At 52.8% G+C, this 19,782-nt stretch overlaps 1 protein-coding gene across 4 annotated transcripts in view; it reads right to left on the minus strand.

Annotated features, from left to right (window-relative positions):
- enox2 (ecto-NOX disulfide-thiol exchanger 2) overlaps positions 1–19,782 on the minus strand; it is a 231,011-nt gene that overhangs the window by 16,766 nt on the left and 194,463 nt on the right. For all 4 annotated transcript variants that reach the window (XM_064329345.1, XM_064329344.1, XM_064329346.1 and 1 more), the window contains 3 exons: positions 12,177–12,283; positions 5,266–5,383; positions 1,161–1,351 (listed from right to left, as the gene is read on the minus strand). In XM_064329345.1, the coding sequence (XP_064185415.1) occupies positions 1,161–1,351; positions 5,266–5,383; positions 12,177–12,283 (416 nt within the window). The remainder of the gene's footprint in view (positions 1–1,160; positions 1,352–5,265; positions 5,384–12,176; positions 12,284–19,782) is intronic.

The raw sequence follows: 19,782 nt of genomic DNA on the forward strand, positions 1-19,782 counted from the left end.
CCGTTGTTTGCGGTTCCATTAAAAGCCGCACATCAGCTATTGATCTGGGCTCGGGAGCACGGCCGGGCCATGAATAAAACATTCGCGCAGAACCGTTCGGCTAATTTGGTCGACAGGGCCGCACAGGCGGTGGTCCTCAAACCAGCGTAACACCCTGGGAAAAAGGGTTAAGGTGGACATTTACTGACCCGGCATTTACTCTTTCCGCCTTGTAGATAAATTACTGAACATGGTGCGTGCCAAACTAAGCAATTCACGCGTGGGTTTCCTGAGAAAAGCTTATTGACCTTTATCCAGACAGCTTAATTAATAAACATTCCCGGCATTGAAATGATTACTGCATGCAGAACTACAGATACACATCAGAGAACAGCTCAGCGTTTCCTCTACAGCAGGGGGATACAATCGTATTCGAGAAGGGCTGGTGTGGGTGGGGGGAGGTTTTTGTTTTAGCCCTGAATTACAACACCTGGGCCCTGAATCACAAAGCAGGATTACTGAAATACCCTCCATATTTAACCATATCATGGTAATCACGGTCTTCAGTCAAGACCTCAATAAGTAGAATCAGGTGTCTGTGCTAGACTTAGTTTAGGTTGTACTCTTTTAGTCTATGTTGTACTATGTGTCTGTGCTGGACTGTATCATTCGGTGCTGGACTGTGTTAGTCTAGGTTGTACTGTGTTAGTCAATTCTGGACTGTGTGTGAGTGCTGGACTGTCTCAGTCTGTGCTGGTTTGCATGAGTAAGAGCTGGAGCGGTCAGTGCTGGGGCGGTCAGTGCTGGAGCTGGAGTGGTCAGTGCTGGGGCGGTCAGTGCTGGAGCTGGAGTGGTCAGTGCTGGGGCGGTCAGTGCCGGAGCTGGAGCGGTCAGTGCTGGGGCGGTCAGTGCTGGAGCTGGAGCGGTCAGTACTGGGGCGGTCAGTGCTGGAGCTGGCGTGGTCAGTACTGGGGCGGTCAGTGCTGGAGCTGGAGCGGTCAGTGCCGGAGCGGTCAGTGCTGGAGCTGGAGTGGTCAGTGCCGGAGCGGTCAGTGCTGGAGCTGGAGTGGTCAGTGCTGGGGCGGTCAGTGCCGGAGCTGGAGCGGTCAGTGCCGGAGCTGGAGTGGTCAGTGCCGGAGCGGTCAGTGCTGGAGCAGCCAGCGCAGGGCCGGTTGCGGTACCTTCTGCATGCCCTGCAGGGCCTGCTGCAGGAAGCTGAGCTGCTGCTGGCGCGTGGCCTCCTCCTCGCTGCGCTGCGGCTGCGCCTTGCCCTGCTCCTGCTTCAGCAGCTCCACCTCGTTCCTGTACGCGTCCAGCTGGCAGCGCAGGCTGTCGTTCTCCTCACGCAACGACTCCGCCTGCGCAGCCGGGCCTGGGGGGGGAGAGGGGGGGGGAGGGAGAGGGAGGGAGAGAGGGAGAGAGAGAGAGACAGAGAGAGGGAGGGAGAGAGGGAGAGACAGAGAGAGGGAGGGAGAGAGGGAGAGGGGGAGAGAGAGAGACAGAGAGAGAGAGAGGAAGAGAGAACAAGAAACGGGGAATGAGGGAGAGAAAGAGAGGGAGAGAGAAAAAGAGAGGAAACAAGAGAGAGGGGGTATGGGACAGAGAGGGAATAAAGAGGTGGGGAAGGAGAGAGAGAAAGAGAGGTAATGAGAGAGAGGTGGACAGGGAGGTCACAGACGTGTGTGCTTTTCTTTTTGTGTCTAACCTGTGTTGCTCTGTGGGAGTGTGTCAGGGTGACAGAGGGTAGGGCTGGCAGGGATGTGTCCACGTGCGCTTCTGTGTGTGCGTGAGCTCGTCATAAGAAAGCATAAGAAAGAAAAAGACGGGCAGAGGAAAACCTGAGTGTGAGGAACGGACAGAGAGACTGCGGGGTGCTCAGAGAGAGAAAGAGACGGAGAGAGAGCGAGAGAGTTTGAGAGAGAAACACCCCCGCGGCCTAGCTAACGCGGCTGAAAACACAGTGCAGATGCTACAACAACGGGAGGAAGAAGGAGCGGAAGCGAATATGAAAAATGCGCGTGGGTTTGTGATTAAAGACCCTCTACCAGAAACGAAGATAATGTTCCGCACATACATGTCCCGGACTAATTAGGGAGGATTAAATAAAGAACCATTAATTGGAAATTGACTTAATGTGCCATGGGCATTGTTACTAAATATGTGCGATTATGCGAGCGGTATCACCACCCCTCACCTTGGAAGCCAGCTGATCAGGGCCGGGAGCGGCAGATTAAACAGAGCCACGCTAAATTAGCGCCGCCTCCTTATTCGGGCTCGACAAAAGGCCGGCCGGCTTCGGCTTGGCGCTCGACGGAACGAATTCCGTTTCCCGTCTGAAATGGCAGACATAAAAAGTCGCCGCCCAAACGTGAATGTCTGAAAAGAGAGGGGGGCCGCCCCGGCACCCTGAACGCAGGCTTGACGGGAGCGCCGGTACTTTGGCGGTATCTTAATAACGAATGGGCGAGCGTTTGACCGGCTACGAGGGAGAGGAATAAGTGTTTCGCCGGGATAAAAGAAGTGTTTTACAACTTCCTCTATACCTGGTGATATTTTACACCGCCTTTTGTGACGGCAACACAATTGTTTTTTTTGCTAATTTTATTAATATTAACGGGGCAATTTTTTTTCTAAAGCAATTTCCAGAGGGATACTTTGAATTTTCTTTCTCATTCGCACCCACAAATGTATCAATACTCGTAGTGATAATGCATTACAGGAAACAATTACACTGTGCTCTGCTTAAATCTGACCATGGCGGCATGCATATGGCCACATAATAGCATCATGAGGCCAATGCGTCATCATGTCTTGCGCCATGACATCATCTAGTGACAGACTGACCAACCGCTTGCGTCATCCCATGAAAAGAAGTTTCCGGAAACACTGCCTGCGGGGCGGCTGTACACTCACGCCAACGCGAATGAGCTTAGCGATCCCGAACAGCCTGCGTTGGTGTGTGTGTGTGTGCATGTGGGGGGGTCGGGGGGGGGGGGGTTAACGAGAGCAAATGAACCCCCCCTCCCCCCGACCACCCCCCCCCCCCACGCGCCTCTGTGTACAGAGAGCGTATTGATCTGAGGGCCTCATTGAGCCGCTACCAGAAGAGGCGCTGAGATTCACTTTCCTGTAGCGCTGCGGGCGGTCCGATCGACCGCGGGCAATCGCACACACGGTCCGGCCGGCCGCTGCATGTCAATTTTCAGAAGGCAGGTGCCGATTGGCTTTACATTTTTTTAAAAACGGGCTAAAAAAAGAGGGGGCCTAAAAAATGAGATGAATGCAGATGTGCTCTTCCTGTGGAATTTCGACAGGTTTGCTGCACGCTCGTTACATAGGTTTGCAGCGTACTGCTGCCAGGTTAAATAACATTAAATCAGTTACAAGAAATACAAGCCCGCCCCTATAAACGGAGCCCGCGTTAACCTCTAATATTCACATCAAATCAGACAGAACGGCTATCTGCCAATCACGGCTGCATTTCACCAGGAGTCATCAAGACTGTCTTCCGGTCCGTTCAAAATGTTTGACAGATGCCCGAAAGATCGTTACTGTTTTTCTTTTTCTTTTTTTTAAATAGGCAAGGTTTCACTCAAAGCGAGGGAAGGGAGAGGGAAGGAAAAACACGCGAAACTACTGATTAAATTTGCATCCATCTGCATATTAACGAGGGACGTTGTCACATCTGAAAGTTCTCGGGGATGGTTACCGGGCGCGCCGAAGACAACACAACAGGGTGCCGGGAGGGAGGAGGCGGGCTCCTCCACAGCAGGCCTCATCGCCAGCGGCAGCAAAGGACATGAGTGAGAGCAACTTAGCTGTGATGTGGGGGGGGGGGGGGGGGGGGAGGACAGGGAGGGACGGGGGAGGGGGGGTGCGCTTTAATATGCGATGATTCTCTTCAGCAGGCAGAGACAGGTACAAGCCCCGCCGTATGCAGAAAGGCCCTTAATGACACTAAAGCTGCATTCAAATCAGCTCTGCCCAGCCGCACCACCAGCTGGCCGGCAAACCCCCCCCCGCCATAAACCGCTACCCCGGGCGCCATTCGGTGCGGCTGAATGACAGGAGCTGTGACACAATCAAACATAATGTCGCCGCCCTTTCCCGGCAGCCCCGCCCCCCCATGCCCCCCTCCCTCTCCCCAAGGTGACTGACTGATTGGCTGGCTGACGGCTTTGCGGCAGTGCCTGATCAGAAAGCTCTAGAGCTATCTGTGAGGACAAAAGAACGGGAACTGCATTTCAAATTCAGGTACGGGTTTTAGTCACTTTAGGTGTCTGTCTGAACGCCCAAACCACAGTCTCCCCTCTGTTTGCTCACAGCCAAACGTTATTTAAGAAAGGTGCTTTTGAAATGGTCTTTTTCCACAGTGCCCTGCACTGAATTCTGGCAAGGCTAATGTTCCTGTCACAAACGGAAGCTTCTGGACTAGGAGCCATCCTGTTTTGGTAGGCCTTGCTCAGCCGTTGTAGCGTGCGATGCTCACGGAACAAGGGACCAGCTGAAAGAGCTGGGACTGTGCGAGAGAAACAGTAGCTAGGTGAGCTCCATTAGGCATACGGGTGCATATACGTGCTATTGGATGGGAGACGGATGCTATTGGACAGGAGACAAAGGGACTGCCCCTGGGATTCGCTGTAGAGTAGGCAGCACAATCCCAACTCAGCATGCTACCTAGCACATAACGGAGAAAAACTGGAGCAACAGGGAACTGAGCACTCCCTGCAGGGCCTGCTTATGTCCTTTAAGGGAGAGCGCTACTCATCTCCTGCTTCCTGCAATTCACTTAGTCTATTGTGCCGTGCGATTGGAGGAGAAAGGCTTCATTAATTCAGCTAATTACAAACTTATCTGATCTGCGGGGAGCTCAATGGCTGCTTTTAAAGGAAACCCACAGACTTCCCTAGAGCACCTCTCGAAGGCCGTGATTGGCTAATCGACGTTGTGGGCAGGGGCGTTCTCTGGGGTAAATCGCTGCAGTCGGGGTGGGAAACTAACACCAGCCACCAGACAGGTGCTGGTAAATTTTATCTGGCTGGTAAGTTTGTTCACTACAACTGGCCCGTTTGGCAGGTAACCACCCGTCACTTGGAGGTTCTGTTTTGTTCTAAATATCTAGCTGCCAGGTAAAACGGTGGAAGTGGCTGGTGAATGTTTTGGGCTGCGCCAGCCTCTGTGGCCGGTGGATAAAGACGTTCGTTTCCCGCGCTGGCTGCGGTTCTGATGCCGCCGGACCCGCGGATGTCCGAGCGGCGCGGCGTGTCGCGGCGCGTCGCGTCGTACCCGAGTCGTCGGAGTCTTTGCTGCTCTCCGGGACGTCCTCCATGTCGTCGTCCGACATCTCCATCTCCTCCTCCCGCCGGATGCCCATCAGCTCCTCGTTGTGGATGTTGCGGATTTCCTGCGTCAGAGGAGGGAGACGGGCGTAGATTAAGCACCGTGCGCACGACTCTCCGGGGAGGAGAATCTGCTATAACCCTGCTATAACATGCTATAACACATATATTACATATAGTTAGTCGCACATGAGGGAGAAAGGTCAGGGTGACATCAGAGATTACTGGCTACGGCTGCCGTGGGCTGGCTGTGGTTATCGTGGGCTGACTGTGGACTGATGGTGGTTGTCATGGGCTGATGGTTGTTATCATGGGCTGACGGTGGTTATCATGTGCTGACTGGTTATCATTGGCTGATGGTGGCTATCGTGGGCTGACTGTGGTTATCATGGGCTGATGGTGGTTGCCATGGGCTGATGATTGTTATCGAGGGCTGACTGTGGTTATCGTTGGCTGATGGTTGTTATCATGGGCTGACTGTGGTTGTCATGGGCTGATGGTGGCTATCGTGGGCTGACTGTGGTTATCATTGGCTGATGGTGGCTATCGTGGGCTGACTGTGGTTATCATGGGCTTATGGTGGCTATCGTGGGCTGACTGTGGTTATCATGGGCTGATGGTGGTTGCCATGGGCTGATGGTTGTTATCGAGGGCTGACTGTGGTTATCATGGGCTGACTGTGGTTATCATGGGCTGATGGTGGTTATCATGGGCTGATGGTTGTTATCATGGGCTGACTGTGGTTGTCATGGGCTGATGGTGGTTATCATGGGCTGACTGTGGTTATCATGGGCTGATGGTGGTTGCCATGGGCTGATGGTTGTTATCAAGGGCTGACTGTGGTTGTCATTGGCTGATGGTTGTTATCATGGGCTGATTGTGGTTGTCATGGGCTGATGGTTGTTATCATGGGCTGACTGTGGTTGTCATGGGCTGACTGTGGTTGTCATGGGCTGATGGTGGTTATCGTGGGCTGATGGTGATTATCATGGGCTGAATGTGGTTACCAACAAGGGTGCATCTGGGGGGACCTGCAGGGGGGACCTGCAGGGTGTGTGTGGGGTGTGGGGGAGGAGCATGCAGCTGGGAACAGATGGTAGAGTCCAATCGGTACATAAGGGAGCTGGATGAGGCAGTCCTGAGGCTATTGGAGCAATCGAGTGAGTAAATGAAATGAGAGAGTAAACGTGCACAAAGAGGAAACACATTCCTCTGATCCTCTGACATCGCCTCCGGGAGGAGAGAGAAGGAGAGGGAAAGGGTGAGAGAGAGAGAGGGAGAGGAAGAGAGTGAGAGAGGGAGGGGGAGACATAGAGAGAGAGGGAGAGAGAGAGAGAGAGAGATACAGACAAAAGACTGCAGGCACAAACACTGCCATCTGCCCTGTGCTTTGCAATGCCCTGATCTTATGGCATATTCCAGATGTTGCACAGGTAGTACAAAAAACAAACAAACAAACAAGCATGCCCATATGCCCAGAGAAGGGACATAAAATGCCATTTGGAGCAGTTACAGGGCGGAAGCTGCTACATTGTGATAGGGGGGTTTGCAGCTGTTTTTTTTTAGAAGTCTTGAAAAATCACCCGGCCAAGGACACACATTCCCCTGAAAGCCACAGAGCTGAAGCAGATTTCCTTTCCCGTTTACCCTGAAAGCAGCGTGCGTCACAGAGGCTGCCAGCTCCGACGGGCCCACCGCACTCAGCGTGAGGAGGATGTAGAGAGCGGGGGGCCTCCTGTACAGAGCCGCTACTTACCGAAGCCTGAGCGGGAGCGTGCAGTGGCCTGGCCGACTCACCCAGGGAGCTATCCGCCTGCACGCTGGGCAGCCGCTACTGCGAAACCCTGATTATGTGCCTTCCCTGCGTGTGTGTGCGTGCGTGCGTGCGTGCGTGCGTGTGTGCGCCCGGCTGGTCTGGAGGGTGAACCTTACCTGCCGTTAACAGGCATTAATCCCGCAACTATGGCTCTCCATAGGCCTTGCAGCAGTCAGTTATTGAACAGGAGTAAACAGCTGTGCTATGGGGGGCTGGGGGTGGGGGGGGGGGGAGCGGGGAGCAGGGAAGGGCGGGGGGGGGGAGGGGTGTAAGACAGACTGTGTTTGTCATCGATCCCCGTTTTTCTAATCGGCGCAGGTGCACGGCGACGAGACTCAGAGGCAGGAGCTGCGGAAGGACGGGCAGCAGCGTGAGTTACGCACCATTTCATTTTCCATAAAAGCGTAATTTCATTCTCAGCCATCGGGCCGTTTAGCAGATTAAACAAAACGAAACAAAACTAAACGGAACGCGCGGCTAAATTTTAAAAACCGCTCCTGTCGGTTAGTTATTGCGGAAATAAGCGGAGGATCACGTCGCCTATTTATCCTCCCGCCGCTGCCTCATTTTTCCCTCCGATGAAAGATGGGGAGAGCGAGGCTTTGCATCAGCCCCCCCCGTAGTCTCTGCATCTCTGCAGGGGGAGACGGCGCCGTGCACACGGCCAGCAGCCTCCGCTCTGCTCCAATCAGACGGCTGTCTGCCCTCCGGCCCCGGCGGGGGGTCTGAACCGAGCCCCCGACCCCCGGTGACTCAGGAGGAGGGGCGCGACGGCAGGGCCGCGACGATAGGGGGCGCTGGAGAACACTTTAAGTAGGTAGGCTGAGAACCGCGGTTACCACTTAGGCAGGAAAAGATCGCGGCTCTCAGGGTGCATGCTGGGAAAAAAAAGAAATGGATCACCCCCTCCAAGGCAAATGTGATCAATTTAGTGAGGCATACATTCACTGAGGTTTTAATTTAAACAATCGATAAATTAAATTTCATCAGCTCACAATCAGTGTCTTGTAAATAAGAATAAATGGACCGGAATGCGAACATTCCTTCAGTATGGATTTGCTGTATAATCCAAAGCCCAGAACCAAATGAAAAATCTGGGTTTGAGCAGCGGGTGCATCAGCATCTCAGCCTTTCAGAATACATACGTGTATGTTCACAACCTAAAAACCAGATTCTTCATCTGGTCCAGGAAATTGGAAGATGAAATTCAGGAGGATAGCCCGCCCATTTCAGGGCACCATATGTCTTGGACTCACAGCATTCATGCACATTATTAAAAAGAGGCTGAACCATGAAAACCCCTTTTCACTCATAAAACTTGACATGGTTGTGCACATTATTAAAAAGATTGAGGTTCTGATAAACCCACAATCACTACGGGATTGGCCTTGAACTTTCAGTGGTCAAAATCATCTGGGCTCCTCTGTCTGACCCGGGAGGGGGGGGGGGAGTGGGGGCTGGACAGTGACCGACCGAGGTTAAGGGTACAGCTCATAACGGTTAAGGGTACAGCTCATAATGGTTAAGGGTACAGCTCATAACGGTTAAGGGTACAGCTCTGAATGGTTAAGGGTACAGCTCTAAATGGTTAAGGGTACAGCTCATAACGGTTAAGGGTACAGCTCTGAATGGTTAAGGGTACAGCTCTAAATGGTTAAGGGTACAGCTCATAACGGTTAAGGGTACAGCTCTGAATGGTTAAGGGTACAGCTCTAAATGGTTAAGGGTACAGCTCATAACGGTTAAGGGTACAGCTCTAAATGGTTAAGGGTACAGCTCTAAATGGTTAAGGGTACAGCTCATAACGGTTAAGGGTACAGCTCTAAATGGTTAAGGGTACAGCTCTAAATGGTTAAGGGTACAGCTCATAACGGTTAAGGGTACAGCTCTAAATGGTTAAGGGTACAGCTCTAAATGGTTAAGGGTACAGCTCATAACGGTTAAGGGTACAGCTCATAATGGTTAAGGGTACAGCTCATAATGGTTAAGGGTACAGCTCATAACGGTTAAGGGTACAGCTCTAAATGGTTAAGGGTACAGCTCTAAATGGTTAAGGGTACAGCTCATAACGGTTAAGGGTACAGCTCATAACGGTTAAGGGTACAGCTCATAGCGGTTAAGGGTACAGCTCATAGCGGTTAAGGGTACAGCTCATAGCGGTTAAGGGTACAGCTGTAAATGGTTAAGGGTACAGCTCATAGCGGTTAAGGGTACAGCTCATAGCGGTTAAGGGTACAGCTCATAATGGTTAAGGGTACAGCTGTAAATGGTTAAGGGTACAGCTCATAACGGTTAAGGGTACAGCTCTAAATGGTCAAGGGTACAGCTCATAACGGTTAAGGGTACAGCTCTAAATGGTTAAGGGTACAGCTCATAACGGTTAAGGGTACAGCTCATAATGGTTAAGGGTACAGCTCATAATGGTTAAGGGTACAGCTCTAAATGGTTAAGGGTACAGCTCTAAATGGTTAAGGGTACAGCTCATAACGGTTAAGGGTACAGCTCATAGCGGTTAAGGGTACAGCTCATAATGGTTAAGGGTACAGCTCATAACGGTTAAGGGTACAGCTCATAGCGGTTAAGGGTACAGCTCATAATGGTTAAGGGTACAGCTCTTAATGGTTAAGGGTACAGCTCTTAATGGTTAAGGGTACAGCTCATAACGGTTAAGGGTACAGCTCTTAATGTAGGTACACTCAAGGTAAGGTACAGCTCTTAATGGTTAAGGGTACAGCTCATAACGGTTAAGGGTACAGCTCATAACGGTTAAGGGTACAGCTCTAAATGGTTAAGGGTACAGCTCATAGCGGTTAAGGGTACAGCTCATAGCGGTTGAGTAAACCGCGTGGAGAGGGCGGAGCGCACGCATAGCGTGTGTGATATCCGCCCCGGGGACACACTCCTCTGCCCGCGGCAGGACGGCCTGTCTGCTCACACGGGCTCTCTCCTGTAAGACAGAGCATCCTCTTCGGCAGGGAAGACACGGGCCAAAGGGTGTTTAATAATGATGCCATTACAGCAGCGGTAATGGGCTCGACTCACTCAACAGCGCGAAAGGAGGGGGGAGGGAAAAAAAGCCTCCCGTAGCAGCTCGGGAGGAAGGGAAAATGAGACGTCCTGTCCTTCACAGGCACTAAAAATAAGCCCCCGTCAATGGGAGAAAATGAGAAGTCGATGTGCCTAGTTAAGGAGGCAAATGGGGTAGAGGTCTGGAGGAGTTATGAGAAAATAAAGGGGGTGACTGTGAATGATGACGGCGGGGTGATGACACGCGCGGTTCGCTCTCTCATCAGCCAGCACACCTTTCGTTCGGCGAGATCGTTTGCAAACCCCCGAACTCCGATCCAGCTTCCGTTTCCTGACAGCCGGCTTCGAGATGTGTCGCTAGGCGAACGACTGAAACGGTGACGCTGACGCGTACGAAAAGGTACGCATACAACGCAACAGGTCACGACAGACGCTCGTGAAAGTCTTTGAAGAGGGATCTTCACTGACGGAAGTTTGTTCAAACCCTCGGAAGAGGAACCGTCATTAATTCTGGCATCCTTTCTTGGGATCGGAGAACGGGACCGGAGACATGAAACGAATGTTCAGAGACGCACGGCGAACCGTACGCGCGGAAATCGCGCTGTTTCCCAATTACCGTCACACCTCACACGCGAAGATTTCTCCACGCCAAAACTTGAATCGGGTGGACCCGCAACGAACGGCTACAAACGTGCCAAAACGCTCGTGGCTGGTAAAAAATGATCGGCGAACCGAAGCGGGAAAGACGATGTGCTGCGATGCACGCCTCATAGGTGTCGGTTAGAGCCTTCCGCGTTCTGCAAAAGCCACGGTTTGAGCAGCCAAAGAGACTAATAATGCAAAGGGTGTTTTGGGGATTAGCATATTCTCATTGGGAAAAAAAATAAACTGACAATATTTCGATCCATCTTTGATTCTTTGCCTCTGTGCAAAACGCAAACCGGATAATTACACTGAAAATATCATATTTGCACACCAAAGCCTAGAGGCTTTTGCCACGAATGTAATTTACAAATTGTGCAGCCGCTGAACGCATATGCTACACCTGAACATCTGGCATTACAGGACAAAAAAGATTTTCCATAATTAACTTTGTGCTTGAGGGACAGGACGAAATGAAATAAATACAACCAACAAAATACAATAATTACTCATTAACTGATAAAATCTTTCCATCTCAAGATGGCTGACCCCAATTGGTGTTGAAACAAAACATACAAACAAGCCTGGTATTGGAGTAATGTGGGCTCAAGCAGGTGACATCAACCAAAACGGTGAATCTAAACCTGCACATGCAAAACTTTATTGACTTGGCCAGCGTACCACAGCATGTGCATCCTGGGAATCTGAGTCGTGTAATTATTTGTAATGCTTTAAACCTCTATTTTCCCCAGTGTTCAAAATAAAATCCATCATTCGTATGATTGTACCTTTTGTTCAGCAACAAAAGATTTCCTTCTCAGGAACCCGCAGGAAACTGAATCCCAGTTTACGTGAAGAGCTGATGCATTTCTGGCGCATAACTGATCCAGGGGTGGCAGTGAGTCAGGCTGGGAATGACGTAAAAGCGCAGAAGCACAGCCTGCAGCGTTACCTTTTCCACGGGCGCCTTTGAGGATCCGCTCAGACTCGCCGCATTACCTGTTCCGCTGGAGCGCGGGCCTGGGCTTGGAGCTCGCGCGGGCCCAGGGGACAGCCTCCTACTCACAGACTCTGGTGCTCAGAGCGCTGGAGCGCAGAGCTGGGCCTTTTCTCTCCCCTGCTTAACGCCAAATCAATACGCTGTCCAAACGTGAGGAGCTCATGAGAGAGAACGGGTCAGGTGAGCGGGCGGACGTGGGGGTGGGAGGGGATTTGGGTGGGGGGGGGGGGGGGGCTGACACAATCAACAGGTCTGTTGCCGTGGACGATGAGTGCGATACCTCGGCCTGTGAGCTGGAAGGATTCGGAGGGAAGGACGGGGAAAAGGGCATAAGAAATAAATAAAAAAAACAGAGCAACGATAAGGCACCCACCTCCGCTTGCTTACGCCACATGTCCAGGTTCTTGCGCTGGGCTTTGGAGAAATGGTCCCACGCCTTTTGTTTGGAGGATGCGTGGAATACACTCACAATCTGTTCAACTGTGACCGGGGGGGCAGAGGACCGTCCAGGGTGGGGGGGGGGGGAGAGAGAGAGATAGAGGGATAGAGAGGGGGAGAGAGAGAGAGAGAGGGGGAGAGGGAGGGAGAGAGGGCAAGCAGAAAGAGCAGAGGAGTAGAAAATTGGAATCAGGTAGAAGGCAGTCACGTTTCCTCACTCTCCTCGGCGGCGGGGGGAGGGGCAGGGGCAGGCTCCGCCCCCATGGCCGCCGCCTGTCCTGAGAGGCCGGACGCCGGCCGCGTACGACCGTCCCGGCCGCCTCTCGAACTCCCGGCTACAGAGGGAAAAGCCACCTGTCTTCCACTGGCCCGTGACCACAGCGGCGGCCAGCTGTCCTTCTCTCCCCCCCCCCCCCCCCCCACTTCTCGGGGCATACCTTCTGGCAATTTCTGTCAAAGCGCCCCTGCGAGAGCCCGGGGGTATTTTGAGGGGGAAATAAGTGGCAGATTTATAAAAGGGGGAAGCAATTGGATTTCACCTCCTGTACCTGGAGAGAGAGAAAAAAAACGCCCTCGCATTCACGCTCTCTCCTCTCTCTCTCTCTGTAATTACCGCTGGCACTCCGCACCTTTATCGATACTCCAACACACTCAGAATGCAGACACTTTTACCAGCAGCGTACAGCTCAGCCCTAATGAACTGAATGTTCCTTGTGAGGCTGCTTCACTTCATTATTTTCGCTGCATAGATGGATTAGATATTTGGCCAGATCAGCGACGAACACCCTTTAATGCACAACCTCCAAGAACAGAGATATCTCCACACAGCTAAAGGCAGGACATTTTCCACAATAACGTTCAGCATCTGAAAACATCGACCACAACACAAAACCCCAAGGAAGAGAGAAAGGATGGATCCGTGTGAGGTGTTTAAAAAAAAAATAAAATAAAAAATAAAAACCTTTAAGGTACCTGGGCTGGCTGGTGTGTGAGGTCTGGGGTAAGCCATTAATTCCACACGGTGATGACTCCCGTTCTGTAACACACCTCTGACAGCCAATCGCAGCGAGCGCAGGCCATGCCATCTACCCAGCATGCGCGCGCGGAGCGACTAGCACACGCGGCTCCCCGCTTATCGGAACGCACGCGCCGCGAGCGACACGCCTCCACGGGATTCGCCGTGCGCGCGTGTGCATGCGCGTGTGCACCCGCACGCACAGGCGAGCTCGTCTGTCTGAGTGTCTGGAACGGGAAATGAGTTTTTTTTTTTACAGCGCCCGTGTCACTTCCTGTCCCCTCTCCCCGACGGTACGCTGTGATGCTGTGGCAGCAGACGTTGGCGTTCGGAGAGCGAGGACGGGCCGGCGTGTGGGGACGTCAGCAGACGAATGTTTCTAAACTGACAGGGCGGCAGGACCCTGGCACTGCGACAGAGCTAACGATTTTGTCAGCCCCGCGATTCCGCTGGCGTAAGAGAGCGGGCGATCGCTAACGACCTGAGCGGGGACATTCCCTTCAGAGCGAGGCTAATTAGTCACACACGCAGAGCTGTCAGAGTGCTGAGAGCGCTGCTTTTCATTTTGTTTCTTTGCGGGGAGTTCGGCAGCTCTGTCTGCTGGCAGCTCAAGTGTCTAACCCACCCCCCATTCCCCCCACCTCCCCAGGAACCGGATCTAGTCATAGCCACTTTTTTTTGGGGGGGGGGGGGGTGGTTCGGGCCAGGTATCCCCACAAGCCCACACGCAAGGCAGAGGCACACACACATACACACATGTACACACACACATACACACACATGGATGTACAGTACACACACACATATATACAAACACACATACACACACGAAGACGCAAGCACACACAAACACACACACACACACATGCACACACACACACACACACAGATGGGCACATATAAGCGCGTCCTCATGCAAAAAAAACCCAATCCCATCCCAGACAGACGGAAGCAAACTGAAGAACAAAAGCACAAAATCCCACGCGCTCCTGGAGGAATTGACGGCTGGCTGGGTAAAAGAACGGCGGCCATGTTGCCCATTAAATGCCAGTCTGTGAATGCCAGCCCAAGCAGGGGGAGGCTTGACTACGCCACACATGCTACGCCACACACGCTACACCACATGATCCATTCTCCTCGGGGCCAGGGAAACCAGGCCGCCTGCTACATAACAAACCACCTCACACACCTCCCTGCTCTACAGCAGCTGCAGCTGCAGAAGTCTTCCCCTGCTCTACACAAGCTGCAGCTGCAGAAGTCTTCCCCATTCTCTACAGCAGCTGCAGAAGTCTTCCCCTGCTCTACAGCAGCTGCAGCTGCAGAAGTCTTCCCCTGCTCTACACAAGCTGCAGCTGCAGAAGTCTCCCCTGCTCTACAGCAGCTGCAGAAGTCTTCCCCATTCTCTACAGCAGCTGCAGAAGTCTTCCCCTGCTCTACAGCAGCTGCAGCTGCAGAAGTCTTCCCCTGCTCTACACAAGCTGCAGCTGCAGAAGTCTTCCCCTGCTCTACAGCAGCTGCAGAAGTCTTCCCCTGCTCTACAGCAGCTGCAGCTGCAGAAGTCTTCCCCTGCTCTACACAAGCTGCAGCTGCAGAAGTCTTCCCCTGCTCTACAGCAGCTGCAGAAGCTGCAGAAGTCTTCCCCTGCTCTACAGCAGCTGCAGAAGTCTCCCCCTGCTCTGCAGAAGCTGCAGAAGTCTTCCCCTGCTCTACAGCAGCTGCAGAAGCTGCAGAAGTCTTCCCCTGCTCTACAGCAGCTGCAAAAGTCTCCCCTGCTCTACTGCAGCTGCAGAAGTCTCCCCCTGCTCTGCAGAAGCTGCAGAAGTCTTCCCCTGCTCTACACAAGCTGCAGCTGCAGAAGTCTCCCCTGCTCTGCAGAAGCTGCAGAAGTCTCCCCCTGCTCTGCAGAAGCTGCAGAAGTCTCCCCCTGCTCTGCAGCAGCTGCAGAAGCTGCAGAAGTCAGCTCGGAGGCTCGGGCACCTGGAGAATCGCAGGGCTCCTGTTGTCGGGCCCTGAAACCCGCTGGTGAGATCTCGCGTGTCAGGCTGACGGATGTCTCCGCTGCGCACTGATTACACTGTGAGGCGAGGAGGGAGCGCACCTCACTGTCTGCTGACAGAGCTGCACCCCCCCCCCCCCCGCCGGTCTCCGGCAGAGCGGTTCCCCCTCTGATCTGCGCATGGGGGCCGGTGGTGGAGGACTCTCACATTTTTATTCTAATGGGTCTTAATAAAGCGCAGGGAGTCAATAAGGCCTCTGCTCGGGCCTGTCTGTGGCAGGGACAGGGAGGCTAAGCAGTGAGAGGGCCGCGTCAGGATCGATAGCCACTTCAGCAGCCTTTAATTAGACGGAAGCAATCGATGTTGAAGGCAGAGGAGAACGCATGGCAGGGGTCTGTGTGTGAATCTGCGCACACGCGTGCGCGGTTGTGTGTGTGTGTATATGTGCGCAGCATGTGTGTGCTGTGTGTATGTTTATACAGTGTGTGTGCAAACAGGAGTGAGTGAGTGTGTGTGTGTGTGTATGTGTGTGCATGCATGAGTGTGCTGTGTGTGTGTGAGCGTGTGTGTACGTAGTGTGTGTGCTGAATGCGTGTGTGTTTATATGTGTGTGTGTATGTAGTGTGTGTATGTGTATGTGAGCGTGTGTATATGTAGTGTGTGTGCTGAATGTGTGTGTGTTTGTGTGCATGTATGTAGTGTGTGTGCCTGTGTGTGTATGTGTGTGAGCGTGTGTATATGTAGTGTGTGTGCTGAATGTGTGTGTGTTTGTGTGCATGTATGTAGTGTGCGTGCGTGTGTGTGTATGTGTGTTTGTAGGTTGAGGCATGATGTGGTCGTGTGTGCAGTAGTAGGTGTCATGCCGTGTGTTGTGTGACGGTGTGTGTGCAAGGGGTCCTGTCCCTGTACAGCGGCTGACAGGCGCACAGTCCACCCGTCAAACACACGGGTCTCACACGTACGCCTGGGCAGCCGGCGGTCAAACACTCCGGCACACGCGCATGCTTCATGCCTCTGTATTGGGCTTCCAGTGCAGCACACGCGCATCCTTCATGCCTCTGTATTGGGCTTCCAGTGCGGCACACGTAGCAGCACTCACTGCATCAAGGCATCCTGATAACACTGCAGCTGCGGCATGCCACTGCCGCCGTTTCAGCAAAAGACTGCGTCTGTGGTCCGGGAAGGTACGCGCACAGGCACAGACAATCACAAGAGAACGCATCATTTCAAAGGGCCTGGATATAAATCTCATTAGGAGATTTATTTTCCATCAAAAGGAATTATTTCAATGATGCAGAGTAATTTTTCTGTTCTCTGACAGCCCGTATTTTTTGTAATTTAATTTGGTCATGGATTTATCCATCAGGCGAGATCGTGATTCCAATCATTCACAGTCAAATGCTCATTTTAAATTCAACATCGTAGCAAGTACCTATCCCAGAAGAAAAAAGGAAAACTGAACAAACACGCAAAACAAGGTGTGTATTTCGTGATAATCAGTCCACGCAGGTAAGTGCAGGTGTGGTTGTTCTGTGTGGGCAGCGGAGTCTGCGGGGACATCTGTAACGACGGAAGTGGAGTGAAAGACAAACTGATGAGCAGAATTAATGCCTGTATGGATCCCTGTGATGGAGGTGGGAGGTGTACTTTTCCGCGGGTTTGCCATTGGCAGGCAGGGGGGAGGTGGTGTTGGGGAAATCCATTAACAGTGCTGGAATAGGGGCCCTTCAGAACAGGGCAGCTCAACGCTATTCCTGGAGATCTACCGCCCTGTAGGTTTTCACTCCAACCCTAACAAAGCCACACCTCACTCAACAGCTTAGAGATCTCGTCGAGCTGCTAATTGGTAGAATCTAATGTGGCAAATTAGGGTTAAAATTAAAACCTACAGTGGCCCTCCAGGACCAGGGTTGGGCAGCTCAGCTTTAGAATGTGGGCCTGCAACTCTGGCCCTGAGGAGCTGCAGGCTCTGCTGCCCCCGGCTGCTAATTAGAAACTTCAGCTGATTTTTACGTTGAGGAGAAACCCCAGCACGCCGCGTCGCTCTCCGTGGTGAGCGTTTCAGAGCCCTGCTTCAGAAGCCCCAGGCCAGTCCGTACTCAGCTCTAGGAGAAGAGAAGGAAGGGCTCTGGCAGCACTGTGAGCCTGCAGCGTCTGCAGAAACGCCTGTCCTGTCAGAGGTGTGTTTTCATTTGCCTATACGTCCTGTCGATCACCTCTGAACACCAGATTCAACACCTTTCTGAGTTCATGTCATGACTGTTTCCTTGGTTACTTACTGTCACTCTATGGCCTTCATATCCCCTGCAGGTCCAATGTCCAAATGATTGTTCACACCAGGAGAGTAAAATGTCATACTGGTACTGATATTGGGAAAATATGGAGATTTCTAAATATTTGAATCACTTGCATGCTAGAAAATTACTGTGTGGCAATATCAGTTTTTTTTAACCTTTTACATCTGTGCAATAAATGCTTGTCTACTAATGTCCATTACAATTACAGAATGAATACTCTACCTGGGTCACAATGACTGCATTTCAGTCCAAGACTGTCAGACCTCTGAAGGAAGACTTACCTTCTGTCACATGATAAAAACCTTTTCCCCCTCAGTGCTAGAATCCCATACGTCTATGTAATGCCAGTAAACTTTAATATGCAAAATAATGCATTAAGGACACAAAGGGGAGGAATGGTCTGAAGTTAACTGCTGTACACACACAGTGTCTGAATGGAATGGTGCATACGGCACATGCAGTGGACATAAATGGTAGGACGCCCCTGTTTTTGAGGAACTCTAGTCAGTAAGGGTGTGTGTGAGACGCTCGAGCGTGATCTGGCAGGTTTTTGGTCCCACGCTATGCTTGTGCAGCTGCCGCTCTGGTTGCTCTGTGTCGCGACTCCGACCGCGCTCGCCAGGACCGGCGTCACGCCGCGGCAGGTGTACCGCTCTCACGGGTTCTGTTTCCGCTCGGCGCCTCGCTCGCGGGGCGGGTGCACGTGGAGCCGCGCCCTTTTCTGCCTACGCGCGAGGGAGGGGGGGCGGGTCGGTGCCTCTCCGCCGTGACACCGCCTCCTACTCCGGCAGGGCTGCAGGGGGCGCTGTAGAGACAGGGGGGGGCGGTACCCCAGATATGCTCCGGGTGTGCCGGGCTGGTGCGGAGTCCCTCAGCAGATGTGGAGGTAGCTCTTTTTTGAGGGGGCCGGCACGGGCGCTAATACGTTTGCGCTCAGGCACCCGGCTCTACCGTCCCGCACCGCCTCAGCCTAAGCTGTCAGTCTGCCGTCACGGCGACAGCTGGCCTTGGTCTCCCCAGCGCGGCGCTAAATAGCGAAGGACGCCGCGCGGTCGCGGAGATGGGCTGATGGCCTCTCCGGCGGTAACGATAATGGGCCGACCTGACCTGACAGCCCCCCCCCCCCCCCCCCGAGCCATATCAAGCGCTGTCGGAGCCGCCGCTGCCCTTGATCCCGACGCTCCTGAGCGGAATGTATTTCAGAGAGAGCGTTCCCCCCACCGGCCTCGGCCTTTAGAAGAGCCCGCTTACCCCATGCTGCGTGTGTGTCCATGCGCATCAAAGTGCCTTTGTGTGTGTGTGTGTGTGTGTGCGTGTGTGTGCGTGTGTGTGTGTGTGTCTGCGTGTGTGTGCTGTGTGTGGGTGGGCATTTGTGTGTGTGTGAGTGTTTCTGCGTGTATGTATGTGTGTGTGTGTGTGTGTGTTTGTGTGTGTGTACGTTTTGTGTGTGTGTGTGTGTGTGTGTGTGTGTGTGTGTGTGTGTGTGTGTCTAAGCATGTGCGTGTTTGTGTGCGTATCTGTGTGTGTGTCTAAGCATGTGCATGTTTGTGTGTGTGTCTAAGCGTGTGCGTGTTTGTGTGTATGTGTATGGGAATGTGTGTGTGTCTGCGTGTGTGTGTGTGTGTACGTGTGCGTGCGTGTGTGTGTATGTGTGCGTGTCTGTGTCTGAGTGTGTGTGTGTCTGTGTGTATGTGTGTGTGTGTGTGTGTGTGTCTGAGTGTGTGTGTGTGTGTGTGTGTGTGCGTGTCTGTGTGTGTGTGTGTGTGCACGTGTGTGTCTGTGTGTGTGCGTGCGTGTCTGTGTGTGTGTGTGTGTGTCTGAGTGCGTGCGTGTGAGTGCGTGCGTGTGAGTGTGTGTGTCTGTGTGTGTATGCATGTCTGTGCGTGTCTGTGTGTGTGTGTGCGTGTCTGTGTGTGTGTGCGTGTGAGTGTATGTGTGTGCGTGTGTGTGTGCATGTCTGTGCGTGTCTGTGTGTGCGTGTGTCTGTGTCTGAGTGCGTGTGTGTGTGTGTGTGTGTCTGTGTGTGTGTGTTTGTGTGTGTGTGTGTGTGTGTGCGTGTCTGTGTGTGTGTGTGTGTGTGCGTGTGTGTCTGTGTGGTGTGTGTGTGTGTGTGTGCTGTGTGTGTGTGTGTCTGTGTGTGAGTGTGTGTGTGTGCGTGTGCGTGTCTGTGTGTGCTGTCTGTGTGTGTGTCTGAGTGCGTGTGTGTGTGCGTGTCTGTGTGTGTGTGTGTGT

Source organism: Anguilla rostrata, chromosome 3 (genome assembly GCF_018555375.3).
Source record: "Anguilla rostrata isolate EN2019 chromosome 3, ASM1855537v3, whole genome shotgun sequence".
Classification (NCBI taxonomy): Eukaryota; Metazoa; Chordata; class Actinopteri; order Anguilliformes; family Anguillidae; genus Anguilla; species Anguilla rostrata.